Here is a 21,494-nt window from a genome sequence, read left to right on the forward strand (position 1 = left end):
GCAAATCAGTCCATGAGGGAAAAAAGAATGCACTGTGAACCAATTAATGCCAAGCAGTTTACTAAATTAGATAATCTTCCTGTCCATACCAAAAGTAGTCTGCACATCAAACAATAGGTTATTTAATTGAAGATGTCTCTGAAGAAGGATAATCTCACATTTCCAGTTCCTCTATCTGTTCTCTTGTTGTGTTTATGCTTCATTTCTTCCTCCATCCCTCCTTCCCCGATTTTTGAGTTGAGCCTTTACTGGGCCTAGTACAAACTTTATAATCTCATTGAAACATATTTGCTGACACTATAATTCATTCACAATGTAGAAGGGTTGTCATAGTGATAAATACGGGTATTTTTCTTCCTATTTTAAAGAAGTTATTTGTGTTAGAAGTTGCATCTGATTTTGTGGACTCAAATTAAAAAATTTTTATAATTCATGGAGAAAGTATAGAACATACACCCCATCTCCCTGAAATCTGCGGTTTGAAAAACCAGGCCAAATGTCTGCATATTGAAGTACTTGTAACACATCTTGTCCATAGTCCACACTGAGATGTTATTTGTAATCTATCACCTGCAAGGAACTTGGAATTAGATATTTCAATTCTTCTGTCAGTCTTTCAGAACACATGAAAAGGTAAAACACGCTAACTTATTCTAATATTTCAGAAATGTATTCCCAGCCTAGCTGTGAACATTGAAAAAGCATGTGCAACTAAAATGATAATACGATTCTGGCACTATTTTTTTCTCTCTCTCTTTCCCTTTTTTTATTTTTTAATAGAATGTAGGGAGAAGTAGGTAGAGGGAAGAAATCCTTTCAAGTAATTAAAACATTTTTGGTAGACTAGAAATTAAAGAAAAAAAAGACCAAATTTTACATTTATGATTCCACATCAACATCTCTATTTGAAAATTTTGAAAACACCTGACTTAAAAGGAGAAGACCAAAAAGAACTAAGAAATGACTCTAATATTTGTGCTTTGGTTGTGCCAAGTCACCCCTTTGTCTGTGTATCAGGATTGCTCCCCAGGCTCACGATCCTAGACAGTGGCAATAGTTAATCAGAGGAACTAGAGATTATGCGATAGTCTCAACTGCGGATGAGAAAATAGGTTTAAAAATTACTAATTTACAATGCCCAGAATCTCCCACAGCAACATATCTGAACAATAACTTGGTAACATATATGCAAATCTGGTTTTCTCCAGTGAAAAATGAAGAAAAAAAATAATTGGAAAATAAAAAAAAAAAAAACTTTCTTTAAACATTTTTGTGGAAAACCCGTTTTCTTTCAAAAGCATAATTTTAGTGTATTTTTCCAGCCAGTCTTATAAGCAAGGACACAATCTCCCTTCTTACTAATTCAAATAGAGAGAAAAAAAACCCCACCAAACAAACAAACAAAAAAACCCCACAAACAAAAACAAAAACAGAGGATGAAAAAAACCAAAAGACCACATAAAGGGAAAACTAGAAGAACTTTTCAAATACCTGGTCAAAGTTGCAGATAAATTAAACATATGTTTGACTATTTTAATCTATAATTCCTTTCTTTTAATTCCTAAAATCTGTCATACTTCTGTACTTTAGAAGGCTTAATTTGATTAAATTGAAAGGCAAAGGGTAGACAGAATAACATACCTGAAAAGGTAACTAACTTCTGCAACATTGATATAATTTTGTTAAATTTCATTATTAGTAACTGAATCCTATTGCAGTGTATTATTTAAAATTATGTAATTAGTAAATAACGATTAGGAATAAGTGTATCTGTGGAAGCAGTATCTAATTGAAAGAGTTTTCTTGGCTACAGAACTAATTATTTGCCTTTTTTTAATAAGGCAGAATCCTTTTAATTAAGTTAAAAGGGAAGGAGCCACTACTATTTTATATCCTTTATACTACATGGGCTAAAAAAACCACCCCAAAACCAGCTGAGATACCTGTATGACAAAATGAGCTCTATTTTGAAGAAATGCATCATTTCGTATTGGTATATTTATAGTAACTTGTGCTTTTCCTTCTGGAAAGATGAGAGTACTTCTTCTAGACATATTTAGAATGCCACCTTTTGCTCTGTCAGGATCCAGAGCTCCAGCTGGAATATACAGTGCAGTATAAACCAACTGCACATCTCCAACTGTTCCTCCTTCCCTTGCAAAACTCAAGGATAAAAAGCGTCCCATTGGATTACTTTCAATCTTCTGATTCTCCAAAGGATGGAATTTTATTAGGCCATAAACATCATCACTGTCCTGAATGTAAAACAGAAGCTGCAAAGCAGAAAACAACATGCTGCATTACTCTATACCATAGTTTCATGCTTTCACAAAATTATCTCCTGACTGTCACCACACATTTTTCTCCTTAGTGAACTGGCATCAGGAAAGAAATCAGATTGACAGCCTCAAAGAATTCTTTATACACAAGAAGCATTGCACTGACAGTGGCAACTGTCCCACTATGCATCATTGCACGTGCCAGAATGAGCTCTGAAGAACTGATTTTTTGATACAGCAGCCAAAACGAACAATTTAAAAATGTTTTAGATTGTAAAGGATTTCATTTTATTCACCAAGCTCATTCCAACCATTTTCAAGAAAGACAAAGCAGGGACTTGAGTCACAGAACTGTCAGCAAGTCTAGCCACCCTTTATTTCATTGTTCAGAGGTTACAGTCTTAATCACCAAACCTTCCCCTTGAAGTTGTTACTCTGTAAAACATTTCAGTAATCATTAAAATAGCAAATGAACAAGTGAAAACAACTTTTCTGTCTTGTGTTAGAAAGCAGTCACTCAAGACAGCATTTATTCAATGCTATCACTGCACACTGGGAATAATCTGAACTGAATTCTACCACAGTAAAACGGTCTGGCATTATACACTATACTCAGCCAAATACTTTAGACATGGCTCTACAACTAAGATTATATTAAGGATCGGTTTTCTTGATTTTTATCCAAGACCAAATCCTTTAACCTGTTCAGATAATTCATCAATCAATCGGTATTATTAAAACTGGTCTTTATTACTTCAAATACTTTCTCCAAGCGAATTCTAAAGTAAACTTACCTCAGATGGCTCACTGACATCTGCACCTCCCTGTATTGTATAAGCTAGGAGTTTCAGAAGATAAGGCTCTGCCTCTTCTGGTATATCATCATCAATAATGTCCAGATGAAGTGTCACCAGCATCTTTCCTTGATCAAAACTTATTTCTCCTGCCTCTGGAAGTAGGTCTTCAGTTACAGGTGAAGGGTCACTGCTATTTCGGATTATAACCCAGGAAACAGAAACATTTCCATGTGTTCCACCATTTCTTACAATTGTGATCCCTTCAAACCTATAGTTTCGAAGGAAAACAAAAACCCACAAACCATAATTACTATTGGCATGCATTGTTACCAATTCCCTAAAATATTTACACTGACCTACATGCTATAAATGCTTGCAACTGACATTTGACTCAAGGCTTACAGTTTGCGAAATCATAACATATATGTAAGACTTGAGCATTTACTCATGAACTCTTTGTAAAACCTCGGAAGATACGTGTTAGATCTCACTTTGTTTACAGCAAGTAAGATACTCAGAACTGAGTGGAGTCTTGGCATGTTTTACATTTGTCTTGAGAAATACAAATCAAATTTATGAAAATGTTTTGCCTAGTCTACAGCATGAGCAGTTATGAGGCATGAGCACTGAAATGATGATCTTGAATGAATAGTTTGCCTCAGTACTAAAAATATACTCAGTTACTGATACTTATGATACTGGAAATGTCATGTTGCCTGCATGTGACAAGTGCATGACCACAAAAAAAATCTGGAAATCATGACTTACAAACATTCAGAAAGCAGGATTTATTTCTTTACTGTGTACAAAAAAAAAAAAAAAGAAAGATAAATACTCAAGTGCTGGGCCCTACATACCATAAAATATTTTTCCAAAATTTCTCATAGTATGATAGTTTGAGGCGTTAGTTGTTTCTTTGGGAATGAACTACCAGTAATTAGTGGTGGACATTTTTATTGAAATTATCAATATTGTGTATCAGTCTGCCTATAAAATTTGTACAGAGCTTTGATTTTAATCCCTATGTACAATTACAAGTATTTAAATTGTTTTTGAGTTTAAGGTAACTAATGGGAGACGCTGAACACTTTTTTTTCCTTTACTCATTCACTGGCTTTATAGATAGTAAAAACAAATATACACCAAGGGTGGAAGACAGAAATGGATTTCCCACTGAACCTGTGTGTATCAGTATCACAACTTCACTAATCCTGCCTTTAGATTAAGGAGATTTTACTATTCTGATAAAGTGATTGAATACTTATGGCTTATTTAAACACATTTTATAGACATTAAAATACTTTCTGTATAATTAGATGTTCCCACTTCCTGGAAATCTTTGTAAATATAGCTGATAATAACAACACACTAAGTGATTACTACATTACATCTTAGTAGTGATTTTATAATTAATAATATCCTAAGGAGCCTTAACTATCACAAACAAATCTCATAAACTGACTAGATACTAGATTTTAAGACCTGTAGTACCTTGAAATTTGGTCTTCATCAATGATAACAGTGTGAGGGAACAGAACACTGTGAATTGACAGCACTCCATAGGGTTTATCATTCGGCTGGATAGTGACATGAACAACAGATGGATAAATCAAAACAGCATCTCCCTGCAAAGTGTCTTTAAGAAGCATAATCTGAAAGGTCTCAGCAATTTCTGGTATGGCATCATCAAGGATCTTAAATTTTAAATATGTTTCATGAACTAGAGGTGGGAAAACAAGAGTTGTATTTGGCTGTAGATCTAGGAAGTCTACATTAAGCTGTGCATGTGCAGCTGAATCCCCAGTTATGATGGCGTAACTGACAGAGACTTCATCTTCATCAGGTCCAATTAATTTTCCAGTGACATCTTTACCACGAACCACTTCGATTGTTATCACTTCATCTTCCTCAGGCACCATATAAGCATTCTGAACAAAACGCACAGGACTGTCGTTTTTCTTAATATTAATCCAAACAGAATTTTTTGTGTTGTTGATTTCAGCCCCTCCCTCCACACTCTTCAGACAAACAACAAAGATTTCATCATTTTCAGGTACCTGGAAAAATAGTATTAGCAACTGTGTGTAAGTCCTATTTCAAATATATGCAGAACACTTATACTGACATTGCATAAGAGTAAAATTATACTAACTTGAAAGCTCATTTCATATTAAAAAAAACAGGAAAATAGTCTTGCTTTTAACTTTCATTAAAAACCCCTTTTCAAAATTTAAGGTCTCTATTTTACCTAAACATACTTCTGAAAGAGAGTACAAAGTCAAACAAAATACAAATAAAAGTTACTCAAGAATCAGAAAAAATCTTCATCTTTACATCTTGACATTATGAGGAGACCAACTGCCATTTTTGAAAGCCACCTCTACTTGGAAAGAAGTGTTCCACTCCATTACTTAGACCTAAATTTTCTTTTTTCTCATGTTGATTCTGATCTACCTCTATAGGTAGAGGTGCTTGAGAAAATACAGCAGCAACTTCTTTATAGAACCTACCTTAGCCCACCCATCCCTATGCAACTGGAATCACCACAAACCCAGACAAAATTTCCATCACAGATATGAGTGTTTTCTTGTTCTTACTAATAATTTAGATTTTGGTATTTCTACAAAACAAGCATTTAAAACTACATTTTAGTTCCAGCTATTTCTTCTCCAATATCTGATGCAGGAGGCAATAAAGAATAGCTCATAAACAACAAATTCCTGAATTAAGAATTAAATTTCTGCTTTATATTAACATATAAGTATATATATATGGACAAAAATAGTATTATGTGATTCCTGGGTATCCTGTGCACAGCCAGGAGTTGGACTTGATGATTCTAATGGGTTCCTTTCAACTCAGCATTTTATATGATTCTATGATTCTATATTTTATTCCCCAAATCTTGATTAGCTACACCTATAGAACCGAATAAATATACTAATACATATAGATAAAAAGTAAATCTTTAAAAATTATTTGTGATCTTTGCATTTCATCTTTATTGTGGACTACTGGAAACCAGAAGTATTTGCTTCTGAGAGGAACTCCAGGACAAAAGTACTTCTGAAAATCCTGCTGTCCAGTATTTCTTTCTCTTTCACATTCATTTATTTATTGGACACCCTCAGATCCTTTTCTAGGGCTAGAAGAGCGGGCATGATAGCTTATGCCAATTCATTTCCTTTGGCTTGTGGCACTGAAACATGCATAATGCCATTGACTGATATCAGGGTTTGTTGGCAGTGCGAGATCTGGAAGATCTCAGCCACAAGCTTCCTATACTGAAGTACAACACAGTTGATCTACTTCATTAAAAAAATGCTCACTTATGTTTCATTTAGTTGACTAACTAATATTCCATCTGGCATAATTTAAAAATATACATTTAAGAGAGCCAAAATATATCCATAACTTTACCTGTAGTTTACACCTTAACATCTCGTATACAGATGATACAGGACACTTTGTAATTCTTAATGGCAACATTATTGACCAACCAAAACCCCAGTCAGACTTCAAAGACAATAATATAAAAGATTTTCAGTGTTGATTTGCCTCTTTCATTTTCTGTTTAAAAGTTTCCATTATTCCTCACTAAAAAAGGACGTGTATGCAACAAAATTACCACAAATATACTACTGAAGAGATCAGAGCTGCAGTCACCAAATTTTTGTAGGAAAAAGGCTTTGCAATTCAGAACAATATCTGTTGCAGAGTTTTTTCTTAACTTCAGATCTTAACTTCAGTTCAAATTATGTTCTGAGAGTAACACTAAATGCTTGTGCATTCCATCATCAGCAGCAGTACAGGATTTTTACACAAAATTAACCTTTTGTGTACAGCCACAGAAGACATCCAGCGAGTGGACCACCATGGCTATACTGATCAAACTCTGAGTGAAAGAGCATTAGAAAGACCCCTCAGAGGAAAAATAAATCACATCTCCCCCACAAACTAAATGAATTCTTTTCATATATAAATTACAGAAATGATACATCTAATCTGAAAGAGATATTTCTACACAGCAGTTTGGAACAGTCCCTTAAATACTAGTATGAGTATAGACTTGGAAGACTATTTTCCTTAATCAGCAGAAATGCATACAAAATTGCTTAAAAACTTCCCACTTTTGACACAGACACCTTTTTTCCCCCTGCGTAATTTTTTAGTGAATTTCCCTATCAAGTTGTTCAGTATCATGTTCACACAGAAAAGTTAAATATAGAAATGTCAGTCTAATAGATGATCCTCTGTGTAGTTAAAGAACATCATCCTTGACAATACAAGAACCTCACTATCTGAATAAAAATATAAAGCTTCCTTGATTGTTTATACTTTTACTGTACAGCATCTAACAGATATAGTCAGAGCAGTCAGGGTATGTTCAGAAACTAAAAATATTAATTGATGAGAAATACAGAGGCAACATTAAAAAGATATAACGATAGCCCACAGAGACAAAACTGAACTTTGTGAAGCAGAAGGACTTCTAGCCCTGTTTAAGCCAAGCATTTATATAACATAATATATGAACATATATATGTCCTTCCAGAACAGCAGTCAATCTATACATCCAAACCAAAAATGTCAGCTTGTTTTTACCTGATCATCAAGCACTGTTACATTATAAATCAACACTGATCTCCCAGGGGTAAATGTAATATTTCCCCTGGATGGACTTAAGTCTTCTTCAGCTGAATTTGGTCCATCTTCTATCTGCAAATAATTGTTTTTTATTATAAGAAATATACAGAGCATACATAAAAAGCGAGTACAATAATCAATATACAGTGTGTGAAATGCATAAGAAATTGCTATTTATTCACTCCTGATCATATGTACACACATCCCGTAGTGAAAATCTACTCTTTTTTGGAAGATGGAGTAAACACTGAAGAAATTATGTATTGCCAGAGAAAGAGGAAGAAAACTATACAGGTCTTTTGAGAACTCTTTGGTATCTACTGATGCATAACTGACTCTTTTAAATAATAAAAAGGATAGCCCTTCCCTTTTAATTTAACCAGCATTTCCTAATCAGTTCCAAGACAAGATAATAGCAATTACTCATTTTGTGATTTTTCTGTCTTGACTTGTGATACTAATGAAATTACACTTAATACTAAAACCTGAAAAAATAGTAAGACCCACAGACATAATATATTAGGGTTTTGTTTTAGAAAATCTTGTAAATTTTTTTCAACATATGTATATAAAATACGTTTTGAGATTAACCTGATAAATTGTGCAGATAGCAAAATTTATTGGTTTAAAACAAACATACGTGCAATAAATAACATAAGAATCTTTAAACATTATCTATACATGCTGTATTTAGCATGCAAGAACATCCACTACAAATGTTTTGAGATTTTGGCACATCTAGATTAAATCTTTAATGACAACCGATAAAGGAATTTTGATACGAAAAAGATTATCTGTAATTTTAAAGAATGTAATAGAATCAGGAACAGACAAGGGGAAAAAAAAAAATCCCCCCTCTCACAATAAAGGCAGTAAGTATATCCCATTTACATAAAGTATGTGAGTAATGGCCTAAATATTCAAGTAATGATTTTGAAAGGTTGAAATATCTGGGAATCCAAACTGCAATCTTACAGATACAGAAATTTACTAAATACTGAGTTATACTTAACATGTTTGAAGGTGGCAAAAGCACCTTCAAAAGAGTCAGGTGTTTATAAACTTTGAAAAATATACACTTTGAAAAATTTCTTGCACACTCAATAGACGTTTGCTAATAATACCAACAAAGGCTGCTTCAAATATCTTCCTACAAGACAGAGAATACTCATTTTTAAATATATTTTTGTTTTTCCTAAATTAAGCAGTTAGATAATTGCAATATTTTCCATTTGAAAGGTAGCATCTTCTCATTTTATGAAACAGAATTAACAAATCTAGACATAGCTATTTAGTCCTTTCACTTTAATAAACATTGCTAAGTTATGATTATGGCCTTACAGCTTCATCTAATAGTCATAAGTATGAAGCTTTTTTGATAAACTCACCTCAAAACTTACAATGACTGTCCCGTAGGTTCCTCTCTCCCTGATTAGAGTGAGTGGAACAAATTCATTTCTGCCCTGAGGCTCATTCACTGTGATTAAGGCAGACTAATGACGAAGAAAAGGGACAAGCAATCAGGCACAGATCAAATATCACAGCAGACAGAAGAAATTGTTACCATAGAAATACCAAACTCCCACAGAAAAGTTAATCCAATCTGCAAACCAGTCTGCTGACGGCATACATTTCCTAGCAACCAATTAGTTCAGCTATTAGAAAGCTTGAAAGGTTTGAGATAAAAAAAAATATCATAATGCAAGTGGAGAGGGTTTTCTTGGTTTTTGTTAGTGGGGGTTTTTTGGTAAATGAGCATAGTTATGATACACTAAGTAAGCACTGGCATATGAGCACTGGTCATATTTATAGGAGTTCCTAACCTTATTAAAAATAGGTTTTCTCCATTAAAATCTCATTTATTAGATAACTATTCCATCTATCAACTAACTGTCTGTCAAAACTGACTGTCTATGGACTCTGTCTATCAAACTGTTATAGCTGAGAGATTTCAAAGACTCACAACACTTCAGGGAGCAGCATGGCTTAATACTACAGTGATAAAAATTCTTCATATTGGATTTTTTTCAGGGAAGCCTGCTAAAAAGTTTATTGCCACAATGCCACCAATAAAGCAGAGTTTCTCTTTCTGCTAACACAAACTTTGTATTATTGCAAATATCCTCCATAACACTAGAGTCACACCAGTCTTATCCCTAGAAGGGATAAGAGTATTATATTACATTATATTATATTATGTATTTATTATATATTTATTATATTTTATTATATTATGCATAGATCATTATGCTGCTCTTATAGCTTGAGAGTTAAATATAAAATTGCTCACTTAAGATGGGAAAAAGGTATATATTCTTAAAATTTCCAAGCCACCTCTTTAACTTTCCTATGTTATTACTCCTCATTTCTTCCACAGTATATTGAGGGGCTGAACAATTTCTAAAAGCTTTATATTTAGGTAAGTAACATAGATATTCATCCAAGTCTGAGGATCTCGGGCAACATTTCAACACCTAAAAGCCTACAGAAATATTAAAGTTTCATATATGTATGAATTGCATACATATGTATGAATTACCTCTAGAGATATTTTCAGAGATGTAACTCAGAATCTGGTTTCAAGGGATTTGGGTGAACTAACCAGCATCTTTGACAATTTCATCTTCATGTTTACTAAAGTGTTCTAAAATATACCACACAAAAAGTCATACCATGTTAAAAGAAATTATTCCAAAGGCATTGTCATTTGATAAGATTGTTACAGTGACAGATTTGGGAGTGCCAAGCTTCATCCTTGCAGATGGTTTCTAAAATTAAAACCAAAATAAAATATTAAGTATGGTAACAGAAAAAAAAAGGCATTTTGATTTTACTGTCTCTTGAGAGTTAGCTTACAAATATTAGCTTACAAAAAATGTATGTCTTTTTATTATATATCACAATGAAAATTGCTTAAAGCAATAGAATGCACTAAGGTCATTCCTAATTACTGTGGAAATACACTGTAAACAGTCAACAATAAAGTGCTTGAAACAAACTTTGTAAATGATTAACAACAGTTAAACAATTAGTAACAGTATATCAATAGGAAACCATACATGAAGCATATAACACAGTCAGAAATTGCAAAGTTGTTCTTTTTTTCCCTAACATTTGTATAAAACTGAAAGTTTGAAGCTATTATAGTAGGATACCAGCTAAAGGATTTACTGGGATAGCAACTCTAACAAGCAACTCTTTATAGCATTGTAAAATTGAGCTAGATTTACAAATCAAAGTAAGAAAGAAGGGAAAATATGCATTTTTATATTCACTGCAAACATCCCTACAGATGTGTAATATTGGTAATGAAATAGAAAATTTCTTTTTACGGAATTTACATCTTACTTAGTCATGAACTGTTAACTAAAGATACATGAATATGAACCCCTCTCTTGTAGCCTAACTTGTGTGAGATAGCACAATATGAAGAAATTTATTGGTAAGTATTTATAAAATTGTTTGGGTTTAGATAAGCCACATTTAACCTCTGCTTCTGGAGAACTGGAAGTCATCCTCTTTTTCTGCTACTTCCACTCTCTCCTCCATCCATGCACATACATTCTAGGCAGGAAAGCAGTAAAGGCTGAGTCTTCACAATCTAACTCTTCTGGGCTCTAGTACACCTTCAAATGTCCACAGCTGAAAGCAATGCCTGCTTAAGTGTCAGGTGCAGCAACATGACACAGAGACATCCACAGAAATGCAAACTTTCTGAAGGGCAATAAGCATCATCCTGCTTGGATTCCAGATTTTAGCTCTTACCTATTACTGTTCACAAGCAGTAAGACTACACTGTAATCTATGAAATACCACTCACCTATATTAGATTATCCACTGTTTTCCGTGGAATAGATACATTGAAAAATGGTAACTTACCAGTAGTGTCAAGTGAAATGTGAATGTCTCATCAGCCTCTGGAAGATCATCATCACAGACAGATATATACACTGTTCGGTTTGTTTCTGTATCAGGTATAAATGCAGCTGCATATGTATCAAAAAAGTCTCCTGTGTTTTCTCCATCAATCTGCAATAAACACACAACCAAATGCCACCTCCTTCTTCCTTCAATATGTTATATATTACCATTCTAGACTCATTCAAACAGACTTTATACCCTCTTTGCTGCACATAAGTCTTCCCACTGCACATAATTCTTTCCCCTGCTGTCATACAATTAATTTCTGGACAGAAGGTACATAGGTAATAACCCATTTTATTCATGCTGAGTAAACAGGTGAAAAAAAGAAACAATAAAATGAACAGAACACTTTCTTCAGAACTACTTATGACTTCTTTCCCTGCAATTTGGTATCTTTTGCATAATGTACCATATGAAAAGGTTTTTTGTTGGAAAAGCTACGCCTATACAGAAAGCACAGATCTGTACATCTCATAATACTCTACATGAATTAAACTTGCCTTAGGATGTAACTGCCCTCTGCTTTGCATTTTAAGTACTGGAAGGAGCCTAGGCATTCAACCTAGATTAACAATTTTATTAAATTGGCAAGATTAAGTCTTCTAAAAAGAACTTCCCTCCTTTCATCTCAGTCAACATAAGAAAATTCCCCTAATTCTACTGGAAGTTAGTTGATTAGAGGAGAGATTACAAAGGTAGTCATGTAAAAACAGCAAAGGGTCTAGACTAAGTTTACACTTGGGCACTGAGACTAAATGGAGAGAAGCCACTGAACCAGCATAGCTGCCACACCTGAATCATCCTTCTTAGAAGCTAAAGGCTTGAAAGAACCATTGTGAAAAAGACTATTCTTCCTCCCAAAACAGTGAAATTAGAAGTTCAGAGAAGAGGAAACAAAGGGGTCTTTGTCACTTTCACTTGTCTCTCTTATCAGTCATACTCGCAACTCTCAATGTATCTGAGTCCCAAAAAGCTCATTAAAAAGTTATCCACAGTTACTGAGAATATAACTGCCATGGTTTCTTACCGACACAATTGCTGTGATGTTAGCAGGCTTCCCTGTCCTTTCAATTACAAGACGTATAACAGTTGTACTTGTTTCATTGACTACAAATTCTGTTTGTCCACTGAACTTCACTTCCGTTTCTCCAGATGTGAAATGAATGAGCAATGCTAAAAGCAAATAAACTAATAAAGAAGCAGAGGGCATCCCTATAGAAAAAAGATATTAAAAATAAATTGTAAATCTAAAATAGACAAAGCATTTGCGGTTGACCTTACCAATCCAGTTGATCCCTCTCAAATCTTCACATACCATGATCATATTGTGAGTGTCAGAATGAAATAAAAACATGCAGAGGTCTCCAATACAATCAAGAAATACAATTTAAATATCATGTGTATCTAGTTCTATTTTTATAATTTTCCTTTAGTGATTTTCTAGGCAGTACTTATCAACTTCTTCCAGTGGAGAAACAAGGAGCTTCTTTGAAGAAACAATTTTTTTTTACATTATTACAACTGTTTTAATTTTCAATCAACAATAATTAGCTTCAAGGCTGACAGTTCAATTTCCACTTTCTTTGCTCTCTAGATTGTGTTTAAAAACACATAAAAAATTACAGGAAGGGTGAAGGGTTGGATACTTGCAGTCATCTCACAGATTATTTTCTGACATCTTATTCACCATGAAACATCCTCACACATTTGAATATATACTTGAGTCTTATCCCATGATCCTTTCATGTGTTCCTGTCCTGGAGAACAACTTTGCTACTTGGCCATTGCAATCTTTATACCGGCAGACTTTGATTTGCATTTGTGTCTGCAAAACATCTAGTATTTTCTCTTAGGTTATGCAAACTTAAAACAAATGTTTTATTTTACATTCTCCATTTCTCTTGCATCAGAGTCCAGTTTTGTGATGTAAAATACAATTTTAAGTCCCAGTGAAGTCATCAGGTTTTGATACTGTGGAAAAAAAAACTTTTAAAAGAGTCTGGCACAAAAAATTTCAAATGGTTGCACTGTTCTGCAGAGGTTTACATTGCACAGTGCTGATCAGATCTGAGAACGTGGATGCTGCATAGGGCAGATTGCTGTCATAAGGATCTTAGAGGTTTTGGAAAAAAACAGGAGAACAAAATTGTGCTCTAAACATCAAAATGCATTACAACATCGAACTTTAATTGAATTAGCTCTCTCACCAAGCTTCTTTTAATCTGTAATCACTATTTTACCCTATTACTTCTAAAAATTTCTGTACAAAAAGTAAAAGCAGTATTGTGTAATTAAATATTTAAATAAAATGTCAATTTGCTTAAAATTATCCTTTCAAGTGTTACAATTACCAGACAAATCTGGTCAATTACAGTTATATAAACTGTGCATAACATATTACATTAATATTTGCATATTAATAACATTTAAGATCAGACATATTTGCAAAGCAGTTTGCTCTCATTATTTGAGTGGCAGTTATGAGTATTTAATCATAAATCATCCCTAGAACAGCAAATGTCATGAGTACATTAAAACACATTTTTCTAAAATGTGTGTCAAATTTGAATCAGAGCTGAGGTCCAGCGCATACTCTGAATGATTTATGTTTGCAGTCAGATAGTTTTAATCCTTGACTGAACAGATAATAAGATAGCCTTCAGACCACTTTAACTAATGCAGCTTCAGAAAGACTTCAAGTTTTTGATTCATCTTTCAACAAATTCTGTCTAGGCAAGGATAAATTTTATGTTGCGAGGACTTGAAATAAACTGCTATCAGGCAAGCTAAAGAACAAAAAGATCCACAGACATGGCTTATTAACTATGTACATATTGGAAGTACAGTCAAGAAAACCATCAATGTTTTCCAGAGTACCTTCAAACAAAGACTGGTGGATTGACAAAGTTAGTTGATTTTACCTGTACCAATAAATTCATTTAGATCTGCTGAACATCACAGAGGGAGAAACCAAAAAAAAAAAAGTACATGCAAAAAATCAGGACTATTTTCTCTATGAAAACAGCTACTCTTTTCACTACCTGCTTTTCACACCCACCACCTGAACAATGTCTGACTATTTCTGAAAAAAACGTCACAACAGTAATGATTTTGCTGCATAGTTCACACTACTCTAAACTTTTATTACCAGGAACACAGTCCTTCAAGTTATCTATGGCTCTTACTGGGAATTCAGTGCGTAACAGAACAACAGAATCAATGCTTGATTCTCACATATCTATCCATTCAGTAATTCTAGTGCAGAAAAAACTTACGGTAGGAAGCAAAGATAAAATATATATACGTAAGGCCCCCTGGAGTTTAAAATTATCAGCACTTCCAAGGGTTTTCTTCCTAGTTTTATGTGGAACTGTTCTGAACAAACAAACAAACAAAAAACCATCAAGCAGGAAAGAAAAGAGTTGTCTAACTTTTGTAAACTCTCAGACAATTACACTCTACAGAAGCAGGCATCATCCATACTAAACTGAGGAACTTGTTGACCTTTTAGCTTCAGCTGTTACCTTGTCATAGACTTTGCCAATACCTTCCCATGGTACATGCTTCTAGTAAATAATACTGAAAACATGATCCTTGAGGGCAAGATTACAAAGTTTAGAATTACTTGAATTCTATTACTTCTACTAGCGAGCATTCTAAAACTATAGGATTACTCCTGTGGAACAAGAGAAGTTTCACAATCATACCATCAATTATTCAGCTGGTGTGTATCCTTCCTTGTTACGTTATTTGCACGAAGATTTACTTTGCACAGCCTGCCAGATGCATTTTTTACTCTTTATATAAGCTACACTTTTAAAATCATTACTTCTTTTTAAATTGATATGATGTAATATAATAAAAATACCATATACCAAGACTAAGAGAATGCAGAACAAATTTATTCAAATAGCTGAAGACATATTCTAGGTCCCAGTATTTTACTTAAATTAAAAGTTAAAGTTAAATTTAAAAAGTTAAGTTAAACATGAATTCACTTTGTACACTAAATTCCTATGTTAATTTATATGGTAATACAATTTGTTCTTTATCAACTATATTGCATAAAGTTCAGCAGAATCCTTTGCAAGATAATGGATTACAAAAGGACCCTTTCTTACTTCACTCACGTCATTAAACCACTGGTGACTCTAATTCGTAACTCGTTTTTTAAATTAAGCTGAAACTCTAGTCCTTGTTCACTGCTAAATTTTGGTAAACCATACATTTGGTGATCAAGTACTCCCCTCTGTTTCAGTTAAATATTATTGAGTTCATTTCTCTCCATCCAGGATATTGACATATTCTAGTTCAATTAGTTTAATGAGCCAAAGTAATTGTTATGTTTTTATAACAACTACAAGCAATAAAGCATAACACATCTTTAGAGCATGTACAATGGATTAACTATTTTGTTGTCATGTTCTGACTTAAGCCGTTTCAAAAAATCATTTGTAATACCAGTGGTAGTTTAAAACAATGCTATGTACTGAGGCCTAGATGATGTTTCTAAGTGACTTATAATAAAAATTTTTGGCATCAAAACCAAGCCATACCTTTCAAATAATAATCTAGACATTTTAATGGTATTAAAGGATTTTAAAAGTAAAAAAATCTCATTCTTCAACCATATAGTTTTAAAAACAGTAAAGAAATCTAACTCAGAATTCTGAGTCATGATCCCTAATTAACATTCTTTTAGTATGCATTTTCTGGCACTTTTTGAAGCAAATTTGTATTTTCCTCTAAAATATGGAATATTCATGTAGAATCAAACAAATCATATACTGATTCCACGTAGTAATTTCCACAGTACTGTCACAATTTATATAAGGAACACCATTTCAATGTGTTGTCCAGTTGGAGCCAAGGCAGGCTTATGAAACTGGTGAATCACCAGGATTAGCTAGCTTTTCCCAGTCAGTTTCTGGAACAAATTTCAGATGAAGACTTTAAGGATTATAAGGAATGAATGGTCTTTTCAGCAGATTTTTACACCAGCTTCCATGGTTAATAAATTAAACCCTTAAGAATGAAGAGCTCATGGCTGTTTTCTTTGAAGTATGAGGGAATCTACAGCCCAATGGAACATGGAGAGATCAAGAAGTGAAATTAAAGGGCTGCTCCAGATTAAAAATCTGAAACGACACAAGCATAAAATGCAGGACAGGAAGTGGGAAGTGGCAAAAGAAAGAGTTCACAAACACAGTAGCAGATTGAACAAGGGATTAAATATTTTTTACTTCAGAGTTTGTAACTGCTGTTCACAGGAGAAGCAACAAGCTGAAGAAGCACCATTCCCACCCAGCAGCTACAATCTGATCTACCACTTGCCCATCATCAAACAACTCACTGTATATTTCTAAAGCCCATAGACACAGAGGAGTAAGAGTAAATCCACTTTTCACTCCCTGTCCTTATCTACTCCCCATGATTACAAATACCCAGCCAAGCCAAACATTAAAAAACTGGCATGCCTAGTACTTTGCATTGACTACAGCATTACAGCTATCAGTGGTTGCCGGAGAGAAGTCTATTCACAGCACAGATGTCAGCACCCAGCAGCATCTTTGGCTGAATACAATGGAAGACAGATACATGTGCTCTTTCATTACATAAAGTGGCAATTCTGTGTAGTACACAGGAACAGCACAGAGCAAGAAGTTTCACAAGGTCATTGCCACTTCTGCACCTGTTGTAGAAACATATTGAAATCCTGCATATTTATAGCATTTTTTTATTTTAGGCATTCTCAGAACCTCTTGACATATACAACAGTATTGGAGAACAACCTGGGAAAGCAACAGGGATTATAAAAACGTTGATTTAGTAAATTTCTCCTTTTTATGTTGTCAAGGCTCCAAATTAAAGGAGAAATATTTTATGTCATGCTTGTTTTTTCCTTGCCTCAAAGTTCCCACAGTTCACGTGTTCATATGAAAAAACAGGACACAACAAAAACCAGCGTATGGACACCAGACATTACCCAAGCCTGCTCTGCTGGTTGTTCTTCCTTCTTTGTTTTGGGCTTTTTGTTTAGATGTAGAATAAGTGCATCTCTCACTCTCATACAGACTGGAAAACAGTTTTCCAAAGGTGCTATTTCACAACAATATCCACCCCATATCCCCTTTTTGCCCTCAACCTGCTTCAAGGTGAATAAAAAATTAGAATTATACTGACTTTGTGTGCATCCCTGGATCATGCTAATAATTGCAGAGTCTGTCTCACCAGTTTCCATGAACATTCAGTGTTCCATTCTTCTACATGTTTTTCTCTTTCCTTTACTACAAAGGCATGTCAGATACCTGACATTCCCCTTATTACTACTAACACAGGATAGTGTTAACCAATGCACAAATCCAGACTACTAGGTGCTAAAAATCCCTTGATCAGCTTTTTCTACCCTGAAGTTTTTGGTCTCAGTTGCCTACTTCCCTAGTCACTACTGCTGCATTGACAGAACAGTATCACAGCACACCAGGTGCTAAAAGGATGTATCTGCATTTGAAATTAATGACACTGACATCAGTCAATTATTCCACTGATCACTTTCTTTTTAACAGTTGCAGTATTTTCTTTTAAGTCTTGTTATCTATTACCATAGGTATTACTGGGAATGGCAAATTTAATGTAAACTGAACATCTTCATATGATAATTCTTGCTCATTCAATCACCCTTTCTTACAAAAGGCATGCATTCTTCAAAACAGACATCTTATCCTAAGGAAGAAAGTATGCTTAACTTGACTGCCACTATATTTATACTTACTAGTTAGGAAGGTACATTTATCATCACAGCCAGGAACCAATACATAAAGCAGTAAAAGTGAGGCCAAGACAGAAGCATAAGGAGAAATCCAAATAATCTCACCCTGTTGTTAGAGGTCACTCAGAGTTAGTAAGTGTAAGAATCCAGAGTACCCCTTGCAAGTTTTCTGGCAATTTCTTTACATTTTTTCAGAAGAATGTGAGTAGATCTAAACCGTGTCTTTAATTTTTATGTTCTAAAACATATAATCATCATTGAAGAACCAAATCTCTTATGCCCAGCAATGCTAGAGATTTTCTGAGGTAACCACTTGCTCTAATTCTGAGCAGGGAATACAGGGCAAAACTTTCATACAGCATAGAATCCAGTATTTCTAGCAGCAAGCAGAGGAAACAAAAATCTTCTACAAAAATTAGAAGCTACCTTATAATTTTCATGTCAAACAGAGAACCAGGAAATAATTTGATTAGCTGTAAAATCTGGATTATTCTTACCCACATTATCTCCAGTGCAACAACTTGGAGCTATTAAGGTTACTTTAAATTTAGAACAGAGATCAGAGTCTGATGTAAATAAACTTTGGCTGAAATCAGCTAATTAACAATGTTACGAAATACATCAGTAGAGATCTGAATTTGCTTAATGTTGAAGCACACTGACTTCATCTGCATAATTTTCAATGTACCTCACACAATTGACAAGAATCTATCCATATATAGGTCTAACTGCATACTGTGAAAAGCAAGACATTGTTTTTGAACATTCCTACATACAGTATAATTTTAAGTAAAAGGTAAATATATAATTTTCAGCTCCACACTGCAAAACATTTTCCACCCATACAGTTCTAATGAACACAGTAGACATCTTTCAGAGACAGAAATTAATTTACCAGGTATTCCAGAACCAGGGCTAACTTTTTACCTAGCTATTTTGCACCAAGTAACTTTAATTTCAGACACTGTAAGCACTTACGCCTTCTCTCAGACTGGTTTTTGCACCAAGTAGCAAGGGGATTTAAAAAACCCAACAAACAAAAAAACAGCAACCAAACTAAATCAAATCCAAGTAAGCCCCCCACTAAGAAGTCTAGCACTCCTAGCTCATACTTGTAGAAGTAACTGCATGATTGAGTATGCCACAGGATTAGACTCACATATGGAACACATATGGAACCGAAAATCCAGCTGATGAAGGTCTGCTGGCATCACGGCAAATCAGCCATTTATTATACTTCAGTAGATATCTTAAACTTCACAACAATTTCCATTTGTATCTCAGATTCGGAGGTTTCTTGCACATCCTCCACGCTCCAGCATAACAAATGTTGAGAACATATGTTGACAGCGGAGGACAAAACTATCACAGTTTCAAAAACCTAGTATCTGCTGTGAATGAAGTTCCGTGGCCTGAATGAACACATATATCAGAAAAAGAAATCATGGGTTTCTGCAGTACAGTGGTTATTTTTTTCATACTTAAAACTAAAAATAGAAGCAGTGCTTTATACATAATTTTTTGCAAGAAAAAACAGGGTACAGAATAGCAAAATTAAACCTCATGGCGAGGATTAGATGGCATTGTTTCAGGTACACTGACAGAATTGCTGCTATCCACAATGGGTTCTTACAATTTAATACACATATGTGAGCCAAACAGAATTTTAAATTGTAATTATTATTAGGGAATTCTTGTAGTAATTCCCTAATTATTACAATAATTGAATCAGTGAGATTTTCTTGAGTTCAAAAAAGCATACTATTTAATACAAGAATTTAAGCATGTATAAAACAAGCTTCACTTCTACTGTAAAATGTATTTATTTTTCATTAGATTGCAACAAATTATGTTGACTTAATTAAAGAATCTGTGTGTTACAAAGTCCCCCAAAGACTTCTTTCTGTAGAAGTAAAAACACATTTGTGTAATTTGTAAAGATGATTAGTGTGGGGCTCTCACTCTGATCTATACTGTGGATTAATCTCTTAAATCTGGGCAATCTGGTTTTGGATAAAACACATAATGAAGTATTTATTTCTAAGAGAAGAGAACTCCTTAAGCAAAATTTTTTTGAATCCAAAGCCTTCTTACACCACCTTTATCGCATATTCTGCTTTGCCTCGCTTTCTAAACCTTTTAACCCATGTCACAATTTATTAATCACAATTTAATAATTAGAATAATTCCCTTATTAACTGGGTATTTCTTTTCATTCTTCTAAGGCACCCTGCAGTCCAAGACAAGGAAACCTCTTTGTTGATTAGTTATTTAAGACCAGCAACAATAACTATGCTGGAAAGAAAGGTGCTTTGAGAGGATTACACAAAGCTAGTTCTCAGCAGCACCAAGACAAAAGCAGCAAATTACAAACCCACATACTTCATTGCATGTAACCAAATTGGCTGGTTGAAATGCTAATTGCCTTTCAGCACAGCTAAAGGCAGACAGGGAACCCTAAGCTTCAGAGAATGACAAGCATTTTTTACCCCACTTCTGCACCATTGTCTTGCTGAGAATTCTTCAAAATCTATTCATAAAGGTAGCTCTTTTCCTAACCTTTAAAATGTGGGAAATTTCTAAAGCTCTTATCAATACCTCAGATCTGTTGGCCTGCCAAACCCATAACAGATGGCTGAATTAAGGCCATGTTAAATCCCTAATGAAGTAAAGCTTGAAACAATTCAAGCTTTACAGCATAAATAGCAGTAACGTATTGGACCAGTCTGGGATAAGTGACTAAGAAGTTTCTTTTGCCATCAGAAAATGAGAGTCATAACAGTTTTCTAATTAACGAGTTTATACAAGATCAGACAAACAAAATCATCATGGTATAGGACAAATATATATTGCTGTTACATTCTAGAGAAAATTCTGTCCCAATTAAAATTATCCACAAACACAAAAGCTCTGATAAACATGCAAAGCATCTTCTCTGTTGTTTAATTTCACCAGATAAATTTATCTTTATTTTTATTATTTATTTAATTTAGTCTGTCAAATATGCCTGTTTCAATAAGTACCAGCATACCTATCTTAACTGCAACCTTCGTTTTGATTTTCAAATTATTTCAGTAC

At 34.1% G+C, this 21,494-nt stretch overlaps 1 protein-coding gene across 1 annotated transcript in view; it reads right to left on the reverse strand.

Moving 5' to 3' along the window:
* The window catches only part of ADGRV1 (adhesion G protein-coupled receptor V1), a 282,378-nt gene that overhangs the window by 249,342 nt on the left and 11,542 nt on the right, over positions 1 to 21,494 (reverse strand). Inside the window, exons 7-15 of the mRNA XM_041463583.1 lie at positions 19,576 to 19,828; positions 12,675 to 12,859; positions 11,603 to 11,752; positions 10,396 to 10,491; positions 9,112 to 9,216; positions 7,682 to 7,795; positions 4,568 to 5,133; positions 3,074 to 3,344; positions 1,944 to 2,273 (exon numbers count right to left, since the gene is read on the reverse strand). Of these exons, the coding sequence (XP_041319517.1) occupies positions 1,944 to 2,273; positions 3,074 to 3,344; positions 4,568 to 5,133; positions 7,682 to 7,795; positions 9,112 to 9,216; positions 10,396 to 10,491; positions 11,603 to 11,752; positions 12,675 to 12,859; positions 19,576 to 19,627 (1,869 nt within the window). The 5' untranslated portion in view covers positions 19,628 to 19,828. The remainder of the gene's footprint in view (positions 1 to 1,943; positions 2,274 to 3,073; positions 3,345 to 4,567; positions 5,134 to 7,681; positions 7,796 to 9,111; positions 9,217 to 10,395; positions 10,492 to 11,602; positions 11,753 to 12,674; positions 12,860 to 19,575; positions 19,829 to 21,494) is intronic.

The sequence above is a fragment of the Pyrgilauda ruficollis genome, unplaced genomic scaffold (assembly GCF_017590135.1).
Source record: "Pyrgilauda ruficollis isolate IOZ18807 unplaced genomic scaffold, ASM1759013v1 scaffold167, whole genome shotgun sequence".
NCBI lineage: Eukaryota > Metazoa > Chordata > Aves > Passeriformes > Passeridae > Pyrgilauda > Pyrgilauda ruficollis.